Source organism: Solanum stenotomum, chromosome 7 (genome assembly GCF_019186545.1).
Source record: "Solanum stenotomum isolate F172 chromosome 7, ASM1918654v1, whole genome shotgun sequence".
NCBI classification, from domain to species: Eukaryota; Viridiplantae; Streptophyta; class Magnoliopsida; order Solanales; family Solanaceae; genus Solanum; species Solanum stenotomum.
This window is the reverse complement of record NC_064288.1, coordinates 476,235-495,679: the sequence shown is the minus strand read 5'-3', so window position 1 is coordinate 495,679 and position 19,445 is coordinate 476,235. Positions and strand designations below refer to the sequence as shown.

Here is a 19,445-nt window from a genome sequence, read left to right as displayed (position 1 = left end):
TAAGTGACACTCATTTGCCCCAAGTATAATAACCCAATCTATCCGTCTCGATGCAAAATAATTAAAAACCATATATGGAATTCTTTCTTTACGGGTTTCAATGAGTACTTCTTTATTTGGAATTGACAAAGAAGAGAATAATGATGAAATTTGTTAATTACATGAGTCTGCGTTCGTTATTAACAAATTTGTTAGATTTAGAGGTAAAAGATTAAAATAAATACTTTCTATTATATATTAAAAATTATGTTGATCAAATGAATTATATTTAGGACCAAAATAAGTAACTCTCATACATTAAGGACCATTTTGAATATTTTCTTTGAATGAAACCTGCAACGTTTCACGATGATGTTATGCTTTAATTAACAAGTTGTTTTAGTTTAAATCCCAAAAGTTAAACAGGCATAAATAGTTTTATGTACATTTTTATTATGAAATTCTTGTTCAAATAACACGATTTCTTATTTATTTTATAAAAGTTTATTACAGAGTTTTTTCCAAATTTGAATGTCTCTTCTTTCTTTTTCTTTTTTCTTCTCAAAAATATTTTCATAATACCATTGTTATGAATCATATTTTATTTATTAAAAATATAAATAATGAAGGGAGACTGAACGGCTGGTTTCACGCAAAAGCCTAGGTGTTAGGGGTGTACAAAACCGAACCAAAAAACGAACAAAATTGTAAACAATCGAATTAAACAACAAAAAAAATCTGACTAGTGGTTTGGTTTGACTTGGTTTGGTATTGGAAAAAAACACCCAACTATATTTGGGTTGGTTTGATTTTAACTAAAAAAACCCAACACGAGACCAAACCAATCCGACATGATATAAGTAATTTTAAAATTTTATTTTATACATAAAAATATTTACTTTGATATAATTTTAAAATATTTTTTATACTATTTCATAGATTTTATCTTTTAATATATTATTTCAATTTTAAAATTTAGAATTCCGAATGGTCCAATAAAGATTATAGTTCATAGATGTTGATAATTATAATAAAACTTAAATCAAAATCAAATTAATACTAATGCAAAAAGAAAATCAATTCAATACTAAGAATGACAATAATATTGAATATTTGTTCTTTAGTTTTACATTGGTTTAGACGATTAAAATACATAATCTAATTTTAATTTTCCTTAAATATTTAGTAATGTTACTAATACTTATTAAACTTATTTTAGCATGATTTAGTACTTTTAAATTATGATCATTTTCATTATGACTTTGCAATATTTATTTTATATGATGATTTCATTATTATTTTTTATTGAATATTTTAGTGTCATCGGTGCTCATCTCATATTTTGTGTTATTTTCTTAAGAAACACCTTAGATAATTGTATTTTGGCTGGACTAAAGAAATATTTGGAGCACAAGTTAATTATATGTTTGTATGCAAACTTTACCAAAAAAATCCAAAAATTTGAAAAAATCCGAGGTTTATTAGTTTGGTTTGATTTATAAATTTAAAAATTCGACACAATGGTTTGGTTTGGTTTGGTATTTGAAAAACCCGAAAAAATCCAAATTTTATTAGTTTGGTTTGGTTTATAAATTTAAAATTTTTACACAAATGATTTGATTTGATATTTGAAAAACCCGAACCAACCCGGTCATGTACATCCCTACTGGGTGTTAACGTGAAGTGACTTTGCACCCCACCCCTACTTTTTTCTTAAAAAAAATTAATCTAATTGATGATTGGACTTTAAATATTAGAAGTCGTTTCGTAGGATATATTAGAAAAAATAATGCATGTATTAACTTTGTATATTACTAATATGTTGTTTGGTATACTTTTTCAGCATATATGTATCTTCAAAATCTTTTCCTCATTCTTTTTACTGTATTTGTAGAGAATATTCTGTAAACAAGAGTATAATTTTTTTTGAAATAAGAAATGCATATTATTTTTAATACATCAAATTAAATAGTGCATGAGAATTAATCTGAACGCACATAATTAATGTCAACATAAATAATACTATCAATATACAATATTTATACTATTCTTATATATCCTATCAAATAATCTCAAAAAATAGTTTGGTACAATATGAAACATTATTTATTCATGCAAAGTAATAATATAGTCCGATGTATCCTCCAAAATTTAAATGGACGAAGAAAATAGAAAGGGAATTAGAAATTTATATAATTTGAGTTCACCAAAATACTTATATATAGTCTATACTATATAATATATCCACATACTTTAGCCGCTAGCTGAATTAATTATTTCATAGTACTAATTAAAGAGTTTTAAATTCTATTATACTAAGTTAACGGCTAGTTTATATTAGCTAGTTAACAACTAGTTTGATTATTTCAATTTATGAGTCAAATAAATAAATAATAAATAGATAAAATAAGAAGTATTTTCGTTTAAGTTATTCATTAGTTCTTATCACGAACCAGAAAAATCTTATTGCACCCTAAGGAAGTGTGAATTTGATAGTCTATGCTTGGGCATAAATACATATCATGATTATAAAAATTAATTTCACAACTCAAATTCATAACTTATATATTACAATCTCTCAATCCTCCCTTTGAATTATTTTAGACTTTTAAGTGTAGATACAACAGTAAAAAGGAATAATAATATAGATTTGTGGATAATGAACCTCTCAACATATGGTCGAATACAGATCTATTTGGATTGACTTTTAACTTATGACTTATAAGCCAAAAGCCATAAGTTAGGATTTCTAACTTATGACTTTTGACTTATTTTTGTTATTTTTGATTAAAATAAGTACTTATAAGCACTTTATAATTTTACCAATATATTTCAAAACTGCTTAAAAATTACCTTGACTTAAAAACACCTAAAATAAGTCAATCCAAATGGGTACAACTATCATATGTATTGTGGTCTCACCCACAACATTCTTTAAAATTAAAAGTCCTTTTTAGTTTTTGGTAAGGTGCTTTATAACGAGGTCCAATGTTTGTGTGTTTTATCCAAGAACGAAATGAATTAATTATTCAAATTATATAATAGGACAATTTCTGACAACATTATATTAGTCAACAACAATATCTTTTTTGGTCATTGTACTCAAGCTCCATCAAATCTTTACTATTTTTAATTTTTCACCTGCCTAGTTATAACCATTTGTAGTTGTCACTTGTCGGTGTATACGGAGTGTATAGCATGTATAAAATACATAGATAATCAGTATATAACTATATATAATGAATAGATACTAATATACTATGATTAACTAGAAAACACTTTATACCCAAAAAAATATGAGGGTTGTCTTTTATTATGAATTTTGTTAGACTCTTATATTTTTACTAATATAAATATTAATACGTTTAGTTTGGAGACCCTATGAAGATATGAGATCTTAATAATTCACACAAAATTAGAATTTGGGATCTTGGAGATGAGAGTCTTGATTTTGGGGAAATTATAAATTGGGTGAGCTTAAAATTATGATAAATTGTTTAGGTTCATTTAATCTCTTTTACGTGAAAGAAAGGAGGAGGGAGTTACATGTCTAAGAAATAAATAAAGGAAAGGAAATTTAGGGCCCGTTTGGCCATAGATTTCCCAAGTAAAACTTGGGAAAAAATTTGGCAAATATTGTTTGTCCATACGCTTTCTCATTATTTGGCAAATTTTTTTGGCAAATAACCCAAATTCCCAAATACTAGTTTTTTCTAGTATTTGGGCCAAATCTCATTATTTGGAAAGTTTTAAAAATTCAAATTTAACACCAAACTTTTATCTTTTACAAAAACACTTTATTTATTAACACTTTATAGTTTTTTCTAGTATTTGTACTAGTCTTTTTTAACGATGCGACTATTTACTGTAATGATGCTTTTTGATTTGTTGCGGAAGTCATGAATCTTGTTACGCGACATTTCTATTTTGCTATGTAATACAAATTTATGGTTAGTTTTGATAGTTTTAAAAACTTATGGGCATAAGTCATATTTCTTAAAAAATTGAAATATATTTCCCAAATACTATGGCCAAACACATGGTGAAATTTCACCCAAATCTTCACCCAAATAATATTTGCCAAATATATTTGGAAATCTATGGCCAAACGCTAGCTTACTCTATACTTTACTTTTTTGGGACGCGTATCCCAATATTCTCCTTTTTCATTTGGTTTTACGATTTATATGCTTTCTCTTGGTTATAGATTTTGAAGTTAAAACTTAAAAAATTAAGTTATTAAAATAAAGGTACAACATATTACTCTTTTTTTTAATGTTTTGTGAGTGAAAGTGAAATTTTTCCCAAAAATTGGTTCGAACTAGTTCTTGGGAACTTGAAAATATTGTATAGATATATTTCCAATTTTTTTTTAAAAAAATCATGATCAAACAAATATTTTAAAAATTTGTTACTTCTGTTGTCCCAATTTATGTGTCACTTTTCATTTTTCGAGAGTAAATAGTTTAAGTTTGACCGAAAATTTACGCATAGAATCTTCAATTTATTGAAATGAAATTTATATATTTGTAAATTAAGTAAAATGTATTATTAGTCACAATAATTGACAATTCAAAATATTTAAAAGATATATGAAAATTTTAAGGTCAAAGATAGGCTATTTTGAATCTCAAAACCCGAAAAATGTCACATAAATTGGGATGGAGGGAGTAATATGTTTTGAATTAAAGATGGACAAATTACTTAAGTACACAACATTACTTTACCTATTCTCAATATTTCCCTACTCTTTTACTAAAATACAAAAATTCCTTATTTTCCCCCAATTCAACTTAACCGGATACTTTATTAGTTTAAGTATCCGCCTGTTATTAATTAAAGTATCCGCGCTGCTATATTATGCATCCGCCCGTTATTAATTAAAGTATCTGTGCCAACAACTTAATAATTTAAGTATCCGCCCTTTATTAATTAAAGTATCCGCGCTGCTATATTGTGTATCCGAAAGACACTAAAAAAGAGATTTTTAGTAATTAATGAAAGAATAGGGATAGGAAGTAATTTCCTTCTTATACTATGTGATTTGCCTAATTTTTACATTAAAAATTGTCAATTTATTTAGGACTTGTACCTACATGTTTTATGCCCATGCTTTCGCTTGGGCCGCATAGCCCAACTCCACGCTTGGCCCAACTATAATGGGCTTGGTTACCAATCTGTTGATTAATTGTCATTCTTTCTCTCTCTTTTTTTATCCGATATCTGATACCTGCTTTGTAGTTTGACTAAAGTTGAATCGCGTCTTGCAAGGTTCATTTTTTTGCGAGCAATGCTCCCAATAATAAATGTTTTATTTCAAGACTTCATAAGGGTCTATGGTCTAGACGTGGCAAATGACTGATCCAGTTAGTATTATTGGACCAAGTAAAATGATGGAGAGTTTTATATCGGATTCAGGACCAATTAGCTCTTGTTAAAAAGATCTAGGAATTAGAAAAAACGGTTACACAAATTGTGTCGAAACTTTGGCTATCAGTTATCTCTTATCCCATTTCTCTATTCTAGTATCTGATCCCCTTCTAGTTACCTTCTTCTATGTTAATTTCTCTGTAGTTAGTGATTTACTACTTTGTTGTGCGATACTATATATTGTAACTTGTATTTAGCTATAATAATATATATCAGTGTTTGTGTTGGAAATCGAATTTGTTTCACTACTCATCGTCTCCAAGGATACCTCTGGGGCGGTGCTACTATACGATTTACAAATTTGATTAAATTCAGTAACTTCAATCAAAATTTTAAGTTTATCTCAAGGAATCTATTGAATATATACAAATTATTAATTTAAAACTGAATAATTCAAATCAGCTAAATTTTTGCATCCATAAACTTTAAATCCCGATTTCACCTCTAATACCTACTCCACTTTGCGCCATATTGGCAAAAATGACACAAAGTCTAATAATTGGATGGTTTTAATAATATTCCCTTACCTCTATATGGTGTATATTTTATACGTTTTGTCGACCTTGGAAGTACAAGGAACTTTTCAACGTACGATGAGACATACAACATATTATATGTTACATATATAACTCCAACGCGTTACATAACTATTTAAATTAAAATATTTGTTGTATATACCGACTAAACAGGAATCTAGCTACGATAACGAAATAAAAAATAGAAAATCAACAATATATATATATGGAAGCTTCCTTTTAATATAATTCATTCCTCAAATGAGGTGATCAATTTGACTTTTCTGAAGGAATCGATTTCTAATAAGTTGAGATGAGCAATTTACTATATATATCAACGAACGCAACGTGTTAGGGTTCTGATTTAATAATTTCAAATGGTAATTAATTGTAATTAACTTTTAAATTTAATAAAAAAAAATTTAACACAATTACACTTTTTGAATAAGAATCTATTAAATTTGATTAAACCGTAACCAAACTTCTAACTCCGCTCCAATATAATAAAGTTGGAGATTAGTCATTTTCCATGCATGAAAGCTGGGACTAACTAAATTTGGCTCCATTGAAAATTCATTAAATTACGGGATTTGTCCCTAATGTGTCCCCGTTAAAACTTCAATCTAGTATGTTGAGAATTTGTGTGTTCTAGTAGAAGCTTAGTACATCACCAATTCACCATCACCATTAAGTCGGTTAGAAATTTTTATTCATAATAACGATAAATGAAAATATTATTAATCTTTCTAATGGTTCACAAATATTCTATATTCAGTTATTAATCTAAAAATATATTCAATTTACTTCTCAAACTAACATGATAAATCTTTTTCTATAAAGCTGATTTTATACGAAAAAAATTTAGGGTATTAGTTTGAGGGTCGTTCTTAAGCCAAAAACATAATAGTTTAGGATATATTTTTAGAATAATACATTGATGAAGAATATGTGTGAGTCATTTTTGATATGTTAAAGATATTTTGACTCTTTTCCGTAGTAAGAAACACACATATTCTAAAACATCATTCGTTATACCAATATAGAGATATAGAAATGGAGCTGAGAAACTTCTTAGAAATTTTTAAATTATATGGTCGTCCATCAAAATCATAATCAATATATATTTATGCAGTTGAGTGATGATTGTTGGAAGGTGGCAGTGATGAAAGGTGCTTTACGTGCACTATATATGCGTGTGAAAATGGCAAACTTAGAGGACCACCTACATTTAATGGCCGATTCGGGATTAGAAGTTTATGATTTTTTGTAAAAATATCAAATTTATATATATCAAAATAATTAAACATATGATAATTTATATAAAAATTATTAGATTCTCTCAAATTCTTATGTTGTACTCTAGATCCGCGTCTACCCACAAACATCATATATACTTACAAAAGGCAGCGTAAAAGGCTTATCATGTGAGCTGTCTGCTTTGTTACCCACACATGTGGATCTTCCTTTTCATTGACAATTTGTGCTTTCATATGGAGAAGTTGAGGCATGCATCTATCTCTCACGATGTGTTTGGTCTACTCCACAAATGTTTAAACATCGTATAAATACAGATTTAAAATTTAAAGTTTATAGATTTTTATGATAAGAAATGAAGTTGAGAGTGCATTAAGGGATTCATGTTTAGAATTATTGGAAAATAAATTGCATATATAAAATTCAAATTATTTTTTATGCATGTAATTGATGTTGAATTAGTATTTTGGTTTGTTTGTGTATTTAATTCTTTATACGTTAATATTCTTAGTGAAAATTCTTATTGTCTTTGGCAATAACGTGCTCTTAGTTAAGTTGATAATATATAATAATAATTAGATTCACAATTAAATATTTAGTAAATTTCTTTTTAACACATACATAAGATGAGATCCCCCATTAATAACTACAAAAAGTCACAAACTTAGCAATCTATAGCAATTTTAAATCCCTTTAAGTCCAAGAATATCAAATGACAAAATTTAAAATATTAAATTAGTTTAGCTTTAAAGATTAGTCAAATTAATTGTTATAAATTAAAACGTGACAAATAAAAATGAAAAAGTATATATACACTTTACTTGCCGTGCTTTGTTTTTTTTAATAAAATGTAAAAATGTGATAGCTACGGGACCAAAATTTCTCTAAATGAAGTCTGTGCCACCTCCAAACGTAACTCTTATTAATTTCTTCCTTTAATGCAACTGCATGCGGAAAAAACCTTTTACTGTAATATAGGTTTAAAATAAATTATAAATATTTGTGTAGCTATAAATCACCACATTAGAGGCAATAAAAAGAAAATTTTAAAATAAAATTATTATTTCAAATTTACTAGCTAGCTATAGTTCAAACCAATGTTTTAAAAGGCGGGAGCGTGAGGCGAGGCGTTTTATACAGTATGGGGCGAGACGTAAGCACCGAGACAAGGGGCGTAAGTCCCATTGATCTATGGGTCGTAGTCTCATGCATATTTAATTTTATAATTTTATTACTAATAAAATAAGCAAAAGTAAACCTTTCAATGATTTTACAAATAAATTTTTATAAATAACCTATAATATATAGAAATTATATTATGATTTTTATTTGAGATAAGTATTAATAATAAATAATTAAGAAAAAAAAGTATTATGATTACTATTTGAGAAATATCATTACACCAATAATAAAAAAATATGATTTAAAGCAAAAAAGGTTCAAAAAATAAATTAAAAATGCTCGGGACTACGTTTTTACGTCCTGGACTTACGTTTTTATGCTAGAGGCTTACGCCTCAATTTTTAAAAATCACACCTTATAAATCTATGTCTTTAATTTACATCCCGAGCGTTTTTGATACGCCCCGAGACTCGCCCTGAGACTCACCCCAAAAATATTTTTGAAAACACGGATTCAAACTATCAAACGTATGTAACTTAAATCCTTCACTAGATGATACGCCAGTCTTACTATACAAACAACTTTTCCCAGACAACATCTTTTCCAAACTTTCATGATTATCATCTCGCTTATACATTACTAAAAATACAAGAAAATAGTAACAGACAAAATTCTATAGTTATATAAAAACAGTGAAATTTCTCATACTAATTCTGTTTAGCTATGAATTTATATAAAAAAAATTAACTATCTAAAAACTTTTTAGCGACGAATTAACTGAGAATTAGTGATAAATTCCATATTTTGTTGTAGTATATTACTTTAACTTTTATGTGTTAATAGTTTGAATTGGAAGTAGTGGATGTGATCGAACCAAAGTCTAATCCATGTCACACAAATTCAGATACAATTCCAAATTGTATTATTTTTAATTTTCTTATCCAAAACAAGGTACCCTACTTGGAATAGTCATTTAATTTGATAGCATCATGTGATGCTGCCTGGTCGAAGGGCCAATATAATACAGAGCTGGTACGGTGGACCAACTTTACAGTACCAATATAACGTACATAACATAACATGAAATCTATTTATCATCATATATTCATATTCAAAATCTACTTTGTAAATCAGAAATTAAATGAGAGTGTATATATATATATCGATGGCCTCATAATTGATTCTACTAGTGTTATGTGTACAATCATCTAATGTCCCACAAAACTATTTTGTAAACCCTACTAATTAGCTTATTGCCTCCTAGTGTAGGACCTCCAACATCTAATCATAATAAATTGAACCACTTCCAACTATTATGTCAATCTTTTTCATGGTGTATTTGGTACGAAGAAAAAATATATTATTAAGGATTTAGTAAGTAGCAAAAAAATATTATCTCGTGAATATTTATATGTTAATGTAGCGAAATCGTGTGGTGGTAGGATGAAATGAGAAGTGAGGTAATTCAAGGGTGAAATGGTCAAGGAGCGGGGGTTGGGGGATTGGATGGGTGTGGGGAGGAGTATAAGGAGATAATGAACTTAATGTCACTTATTTTTTCTACTTCGTTTAGAAAAGTCATTTTTCTTATTTTTTAAGAAAGTTATTTAATTTTCCTAGAAAAAATATTTTAACAACCAACATATTTTTGAAAAATATTTTCCTTAATAGCAAACACACCCTAAAAGGTTGAAAATTATTGATTTGGAATTTTATTTTATAGATATTGAGAGAAGCCTTTATGAAGAAAAAAAAATGAAATTGCTCAATATATATACTTCAACCCCCTTTTTTATGGATAGGGGATCCCCTCCATTACCCTTTCCCTCCAATTCGTCAAGTGCACGCTAGACTAGAGACATGTGTCATATTTAAAGTTTAAAGATCAAGATTATATTATATTAATAAATATCATATAGTTAAGTCAACTAATTTTAGAAAACTACTCTCCAATTTTGATAAGGATTACAATATATTCTATACAAAATTTGATATTTATTAATATCACTAATTTCATATTATATTTTTGTATTTAAATATTAAATTGTAAATTTTTAGTTTTAAATCAATTATTTTTAAATGATAAAATATTGCTATTCTTCGTTCTTTTAATTACTTCTGATCAATTTCAATGTTCTCCTTTTTTTTGGATCATTTTTCAGCTTATTTAATTCTACTAAACATTTGCTAGAACGGAAAATGATTTTTTTGTCTATTGCTACAGTACGTTTTTCTAAAAAAATATATAATTAAATAATTGGAATGGATTAGTAAGATAAATAAAATAGATATCTTCTTATTTCTTATAAAAATAGTTTAAAATAAAATTACATTTCAACAAAATTTAATGAAAAAAAAAATATTGAAATTGATTGGGTGACTTTTTAAGTGAAATATCAATAGTTGAGTGACTTTCTAAGTAAAATATCAATAGTTGAATGACTTTTGAGTTATAATCATTAATTTCATATTATAATTTTGTATTTAAATATTAAATTGTAAATTAAAAATATAAGATGAAATTAATGATATTAATAAATATCAAATTTTGTATGGAATATATTGTAATTCTTACCAAATTTGGAGAGTAGTTTTCTAAAATTAGTTGACTTAATTATGGTTATGATATTTGTTCATATGATATAATTGACCTTTAAACTTTAAATATGACACATGTCTCTAATCTAGACGTGCACATGACGAAATGGAGGGAATGGGTAATGGAGGGGAGCCGGATCCATTTTTTATATATAGAATTTCTACAATAAAATTAAAATTCCAAAATTAACGTACATATACGTTCACATAGGTGTACATATCGATTTAGTTTGGACTTTTCAAATTACCAAATCAAACCAATTATATCGAATTTTAAAATCTATAAATCAAATTAAACCAATAAAAATTGAGGTTTTCAATCTCGATTTTTTTTAAGATTTTTAATTTTCTCGGATTAATTTTAAAATCTATAAATTAAATTAAACCAATAAAAATTGAGGTTTTCAATCTCAATTTTTTTTAAGATTTTTAATTTTCTCGGATTTTTCCTGATAAAGTCTTTGTGGCACAATTATATGACCGATAATTAGTCGGTCTTCATAACATGTTTCTTTTGTCAATATTTTTGAAGTCCAAGAATAGGACTACTTGGTGTGGAAATACACAATTAGTTCCAAATTTTACAAAAATATAGGATTATGTCAAGAAAATTCATGTGTGACATGTTTTCAAAAAATCAAATTTTATTTAGAAGTAAAGACTTTATAGTAAACATATGAATCCACCAATTGGACTTGATAAGTAAGTTCATGCGTAAAATTCCGTACTAAATATATATTTGAAGAAATTCCATATACAACCGAAATTTAATATTGTCATGACTCGATCGTGTGATCCCTAAAGTCAAAATTATGATGAGAAAAAAAGAGAGCATTTATTTAAAGGTGACAATGCTAGTTTTGTCGGTGTTGACTACGAAATTAATTGGATATTTGAGAAAATTGTAAGATCAAATTCAAGAAGATCATCATAGGAACATAAATTAAGTTACATAGATATTAATCGAACGAGTAAATTTTGAATACTAAATTATTATTTGAAAAATAATTTTTACTAATATCAATCATTGGGAGTATAATTTTTTATGTTATCAAGTTATTTTTATATGTTATAACCATAATCTATCAAGATTACAAATTTACTTTTTTAAGGATAGTTATTGTTACTTATTTTTTTAACGATGCAATATTATAAAATTGTATGTATATCATCGGCTTATTTTTTAAAATTTATTTTTTTGTGTGCAAATTTGGGTGCAAAGATGAGGGAAATAAGAATAGAAAAATACTACATAGAGAATCAAATTCTAACCAATAAGATAAAAACTTAGATAATCAACCAACTAAACTATTAAAATTTTCTATATTATCAACGTATATAGTAAATTATCAAGAAGAGAAAACCCATTCTATTTTTATAGATGGAAAACATGAGTAATTTAATTCTAAGTTTCCGTAGTTTGAATGAATTTGAAATTCAAACTAAAGAAATTTCATAAGTTGTTTCCTATAATAAATGTCACACCGGCCTTATGTCCAACTAGAGAATTTTAAAACTATACTCAATCTTTCCATGGGGCACATGGAATTAGAATCTTATATATATTTACAAAACTCATTAATGCCTGTACGACCCTCTTATAATTAATTTCAACTCAAAACTTACTAGTTACTACGTACCGCCTTTCATTTTACTTGATCTTGATTTGAAACTGTTTTCGATTAATTATTTTATTTATCTCAAAATAAGTATGTTATTGCAAAATATAATATTTGTTCCTCACTATATCAAATTCGGGCCTCATTCAGGGAGAAATATTTGATACGAACTATCAAAACTTTTAATTAAAAAATAATAATAATTTCATCCACTGCACGATATTCTTTGACGAAGTACTACTCAAATTACACATACACTAGAGAGTCGTAGAAGACAAATTACGGAGTACAAATTCCAAGAGGCTCCAAATTTCGATGGAACAAAACAGAAGGGAAAAATCCAAATGAATGATCCATTAATAACATCACATGCAACTCATTAAAATTACTTAGATCAAGACACAACGGCTAGGTTAAAACTATATAATAAAAAAAATAAGGAAAAAAAACCAACAAAAGGTTAAATTCCTCATCTTCCATCAGTCAAATAACCCACTAAATAAAAACAAAAAACTCTTTAGATCCCCAATAGCTAATTAATTAAACTAGAAATTAAACACAAATACTCTTATCTTTTTTTTTCCTTCCTTATTTACCCTTGCAAAAAAAAAATACATTAATTAAACATTCGTTAAATTTCAGTACTAACCCAAATTATTATTAAGTAACGTGATTTTGAAGCATGGAATTTTTGCAATGTGCAATTGCACCTTGAATTGCATTTTGTAGCTCCTCCATAGTAGAAGAATCTGATGAATTTCCACCTGTCATCGTCTTATTGGTCGGCGGCGGCGTGTTGTACCCGCTTCTACTAAGGATCCCTGAATGGCTAGGCGATGATCTCATCGACGAAGGACAGCTTGACACGTAGCTTCTTCTCCTTGGATACCTCAAATTCCCAGAAAAAGAATGTGAAATTGTTGCATTTTGAGTACTTTCTTTGATCATAGAACAAATATTCTCTCTATTTTTGCATAACGTTACCGTACGTGACGAAACAATAATTTTCTCCGAAGGCTTTTGTGATAATTTCTCGTATAATGGTTTGACTTTCTTCAAGTACTTACGGATGACTTCTCTAGCCGACGTACTCATCCGTCTCATGGACGATGTTTGAGCAGACAGAGTTCCTGAGATCCCGTCAGAATCATTGATAACATTACGGTTACTCTTATTAGATTCCTTGCGGAACACGGAAGAGAATCTCGCTAGCGAAAAATTCAAGTACTTATTAGTACTACTACTACTACCCGCCTTCTTGACCGACCCCGTATTAAGGCGCTTGAACTCGTCCTCCTCCGTGACAGAGCTAGGACGTGATGAATCACATCCGTCAGGGAGGAGGACGAGGTCTCCAGTACTTGAGTACGAGTACTGGGAGTCGTTGGAGCTACCACTGCTTCCCGTGGAGTCACGGGAAGCAGTGGTTGTGGTATCAGAGGAGGAAGAGGTCGAGGATGAGGCTAGAAGGAGAGTACGAACCATAGACAAACGAGGGGATTGATGGAGTGGAAGGAGTTGGCCTTTGTAGAAAAGTTCGTCAGCGGGGCATATGTTAGGGGAGATTTTTCGACTACGTGGAGAAAGGGGAATGGTGAATTCGAAATCGGAAGATGAAGATGAATGAGTTGGAGAAGAAGGAAGAGTGTAAGATTTAGGTTTTCTATCTGTTCTTCTTCCCATTTTTTTTTATGTAAAGAAACTACATTATGGATATTACAAAGGCTATGGAGGTGAAAGCAAAGAGAGGGGCAGGCAGGGAGAGAAGTGGAAGAAAAATGGCTTCTTATATGGAGCACATGTTGAGACTTTAATTTGTGGAGGAAAGTGTAATTAAAAAGGGTCTAAGCTTTTTTTCTAAGAAATGGAGTGTTGGTACTTTCTAAATAAAATAATTGATGGAACAATAATTATTATATATAGATCTAATTAAAGATTGAACTTTGGGTTAATGTTTTAGCAACTTATGTCCTCCCATCTACATTAATAATGAATTTTTTGGGGGTGTGACTTACCCTTTTAAAAATCACTTCCAGCGTTTATTTTTACTTATCATATCTAAACTTGTACTCATATAATTATTTTATCACATTATTCCAATTAATTGATGCTTATTTAGGAGTATTAGGTTTTGAAAATTAATTTTAAATAATAAATAAAATATGAGGAAAAATAATTATTTCCTTTGTTCCAATTTATGTGGCATTTTTTATTTTTCGAGAGTTAAATTATTTAAGTTTGACCGATGATTTACGTATTGCATCTTCAAATTTTTTGAAATGAAATTTATATATTTATAAACTACTTAAACAGTACTATAAGTCACAATAATTGACAACTAAAGATATTTAAAAAATGTTTGAAAAATTTACAATTAAAGATAGTTATGTTTGAATTTTAAAATTCAAAAAATACTGCATAAATTAGAACGAAAGGAGTATTTATTTTTGATACGTTTAAAAAAAAATCTACTTTGAAATAACGGAAGTAAAAGTATACAGAGGGCAGAGTAGTTAATGACATTAATTAATGATGGTCAATATTTATTTTATTTTCTTCCAAACTTTTCTTAAAATTAGAGATAGTTGAAAAAGTTATTGAAGAGATCAATGCATTTAAAATTCGATAAAAAGTTTGTCTAATAATATTTGTTCAATTTATAAAATTAATGAATAATTTGAAACTTAGTTTTTAGTTTAATTTTATCATTAATTATAGTTATTCTTATTCTTCTATTTCATTTTTCAAGACAGTGTGTTTATTACTCCATCTGCTAACAATAGTTGTTCACTATTGACTTGGCACACCCCTTAAGAAACAATAATAAATAGGGGTAATCTTACTATATTATCCTGTGATTTTATTAAATTTTTAATGCTATGAAAAATATGTTAGATGATAAATAATATTTGATAACAAGTGTTAAATAGACACAAAAGGTAAATTATCTTTTGATTTTCTAAATTGGACAAGTATTGTTGGACAATTATTTTTAGTATAGTAGACAATTATTGTTGTAGGGATTATATTCAAAGAGTGATATAATAAAATTATCCTTCTATTTATAATTTCTTAATAAGTGTGCAAAGTCAATAGTGAACAAGTATTAGTGAACGGAATGAGTATTATAGTGTACTAATTTCTCATTGAAAAATATTGTTGACTATCCAAGTGAAGGGAATACTTTTGTTAAATTACTAATTTTAATAATAATAATATTTCAAGAAATAAAGTTGTTTAAATTTTCAATTATCGAAATTGGGTAATATTTTATAAATAACAAAGTTATGTTTTATTAAATTTTATTTTCAAGTACAATACTTGATAAATACTTATTTCTATCAGATATTTATATCTATCTAAATAATTAACCTCAAATATCAACAAATCAACGAGAAAATACAAATCAATTAATCAATGATTAATTATTAAAAAAGTGTATACGCAATCTTATATTCATATTCTGAAGTAGTTTCAAAATGTTGCAAGTAATTTAGGTATATATAATTATCATCAGTGTTCTCTTTTTCTTTTTCTTTGAAAAAATGAAAGGAACTGAACACATTTAATTCCAAAAAGAGATAGAATTAACATTTGATTTGACTCGATGCAAACCGAACCGACAAATCGGACTTATTAACCATTAAAAAAATGTCGTAATACAACTGTTAAGTTGGCTTTAACTTGATCACAATTAAGAAGATAATAGCCATACACCTGTATACACAACTGTTAATTTGGCTTTTAACTTAATTACCATTTAGAACACGACAAAATCCAACTAATTATCTCATCCTATATAGGGACAATCTAACTTTTCTTTATAACCATTTATTATTTGGAGTCCACTCATCTAACTAATTCAGATTTATCTAATATGAGGTGCTCTCAATCAAAAGTTTCTTCATTTTTAAAGCTCAAATTTAAAATTTTTAATTACAAAATAGAAAATCACATTCATTCTCCATGTTTTTTTGTTGGTGAGTGAGACGACAATAAAAGTTTTTTTTTTTTGTATAACTATATGGTATGTTTGGAAGGTGCTTTAATTTTTTGATTAATTCAGATATTTTCTATACATATAGAACTTACACAAAAGAAGTTAATCGTTATGTTTCCTACAAGAAATTTCTTCATTCCTAGCTAGGATTTGAACCTGATATGTATTATTAAAAGTAAAAAAGTTTCGTTTATTTCATTGCACCCCTTGATAGTGATCAGACAATAATACTTATTCTAGCTAGATATTTCTCCAAAAGGTGATAGGTTAAATTAAATCCAGAAAACAGGAGATAAGGTTGGAGGATTCATAAATGTGGTGAGAATTAGAGTATACATAAATGAAAGAGGGGATGGTGGGGAATTGATTTGAATTTTTCTGAAGAAAAATCACATGGGAGATGTACATATAATATATTGAGAAGTCCTTCTCACTTCTCAGCTATAATATATAAGTGCATCTGTCTTATAGTCCATGCATGTGCAGGGGCGGATTCCAGGGACGATGGTGTTCACTCAAATTTATTTAGTAAGAATTATATTTTTGCATATATAAAGATATAATGTATATATTGAGGGAGATTTTGAATATTTGAAATTAAGACTTGATATTGACTAGTGAATTTTGAGATTCGAAATTATCTTGAGGTTTCAAGTTCAAAATTCAAGGCTCCACGCACCTTTTTACGAGGGCTCTTGTTGCATTTACTCAAAGGTGTCACGTGACTTGGACGTTAAAAGTGGAGGGCCTAAATAAATTACTGTTGGATTTATGTCTTAGCACTAGTGAGTACATGAGGGGACCATTCTAAGGATTAATTTATCTTCAAACTTTTAGACTATGATAGATCAATATATTTTAACATGTCATAATTAAAAAATTCATTATTACAATTTATATATTTTTAATTTTAATCGATTTCAAAAGAATGTCTGCTTTTTATAACTAAAAACAATTTACTCATAAGAAAATAAACTTATAATCACACAAATCTTTAAATTTTTCATCATTTAATTTTCATATTTTGAATCTAGTCAATTATTATCATAAAAATTGAGACGGTGAAAGTGCTACATTGCCTTAATTCACTTGTTATAGACAGATATACTTGTAATATAGCCTCTAACTTTATTTTTAATGTGAGCCAGATACATACATATAATATTAATTACTATACATGTATATAATTGAACTACTTACTTTATAGGTGTAAAGAGAAAATAACAACCATAATTTTATGTTTTGTAGTGCATACTACATATAATTTATATTGCATGACGACAATCTGGTAGGCAAGATATATATGTGACAATTATTTCCTCATTAATTTAATTTCACGTGACTACAAAAGAATTTAGATAAAATGATTTTATCAATCTATAACAAATATCTTTAAGATTATCCTAGCTAGCTATATACTATATACAATAAAATTTTCTACAATAATTTGTATAGTTTTCTAATTACCATACAATAACACATCTTCTCCTCCTCCTCTCTCTCTTTTTTTCAGTAGAAATATTGGAGGGGATTATAAAGTGAGAACTGAACTCTCATCGACGAAGTAAAAATTGAAATAGTCAATTAACTAAGCTACATACTAAGATTTACCTGCTCATATGCTAACTTCGATTGTCATACATATAGCTCAATGAGTTGATTCAGATGTTCACTCAATTAACAATTATTATCTCATGATAAAATCACTTCTTCTTTTTTTAATTTTAATTTTAATTTTCTTCGATAAAGAAAGTGATTATTGATTAGCACCTTATTATGAAACTAATTACTAAAAAAAAACCATTACTATATTTAGTAATTAATTAATTAGTGACAGTAGGATTATGATGGGATCAAGTTAAGTAATATATGCATGCATAATAAAGGCAAAGCTTGTAGGCTGTGGCAATCAAGTGTAACACTTTTTGACATAATTTTATATAATTAAGTATTTGCATTGTATCAAATCTAATTAATGATTATTATCAATCTTCAATGGGATTTGGACCTGCTAAACACAGCTAACTTTAGCTTAAAATCAATTACAATTTGATGGTAAAAAAATCCATAAACCAACTATGTTTTAGCTGTTTATAGTTCAGCTGCATCATAGCTGCCACTGAGCTTTGGTTAATATCACATGCATGAAGGTTTAAATAGAGAATTGAAGAATTAATATTTAGCATGCTAAAAAAGTACTACAACAACATTATTTTAATTAGATGGGAATTTTAAACTTCTGTTCCCCTATGAATATCAAGTTTAACTTAATTTATTAGATGTCACAATTGATAGTTGGCAATGAACATATCTATATTTTGTATTCCCTCGATATTAATTTGTTTGTCTTATTCTGATTTGACATTATTAGAAAATAAAATTTACTTTTTATCTTGTAGTCTTAATACGTGCGGAAGGATACTATTTAATTTTCACTTGTATGTCATTTGTTGTGTAAGGATATTTCAAAGAGTGTAAACAAATTATTGTATTCTTTGCTTTAAAAAAATTTGATTGGATGATCAGATTTTTTCACAAAAGCTACTTGCAACCCATTATGAAAATGTTTATATGTTCCATATATAACATTAACAACTAAGATACACACAGTAGCGTATGTAGAATTTTTTAAAACTAATATCGATATTTATAGAAGGAAAAATATATCATCGTAATATAAATAGGTTATATCCTTGACTCATTGATTTAAACTAATTTTAAGTTAGAAGAGATCTACTTCAAACAACAAAATCAGCAGTGAACCAACACGTCAATAGATAGCTTTTGTCAAATAATGACATTTCGTTTAATATATATATATATCTTTATGCATAGTATTAAAATATATACTTAGTAAAATTTTCGAGGAACGGGGTTGCTTGACACCCCTAAAAAAAATGTTTATTTTTAAAAAATTATGTTATGGGT

General features: G+C 27.6%; 1 protein-coding gene across 1 annotated transcript; it reads right to left on the bottom strand.

The window, feature by feature from the left end:
* Positions 1 to 12,850: 12,850 nt before the first annotated feature.
* LOC125871820 (probable membrane-associated kinase regulator 1) lies at positions 12,851 to 14,325 on the bottom strand. Its single transcript, XM_049552499.1, has one exon. It carries the CDS (start codon positions 14,198 to 14,200, stop codon positions 13,178 to 13,180), a length of 1,023 nt encoding a protein of 340 aa, XP_049408456.1. The 5' UTR covers positions 14,201 to 14,325; the 3' UTR covers positions 12,851 to 13,177.
* Positions 14,326 to 19,445: the final 5,120 nt, after the last annotated feature.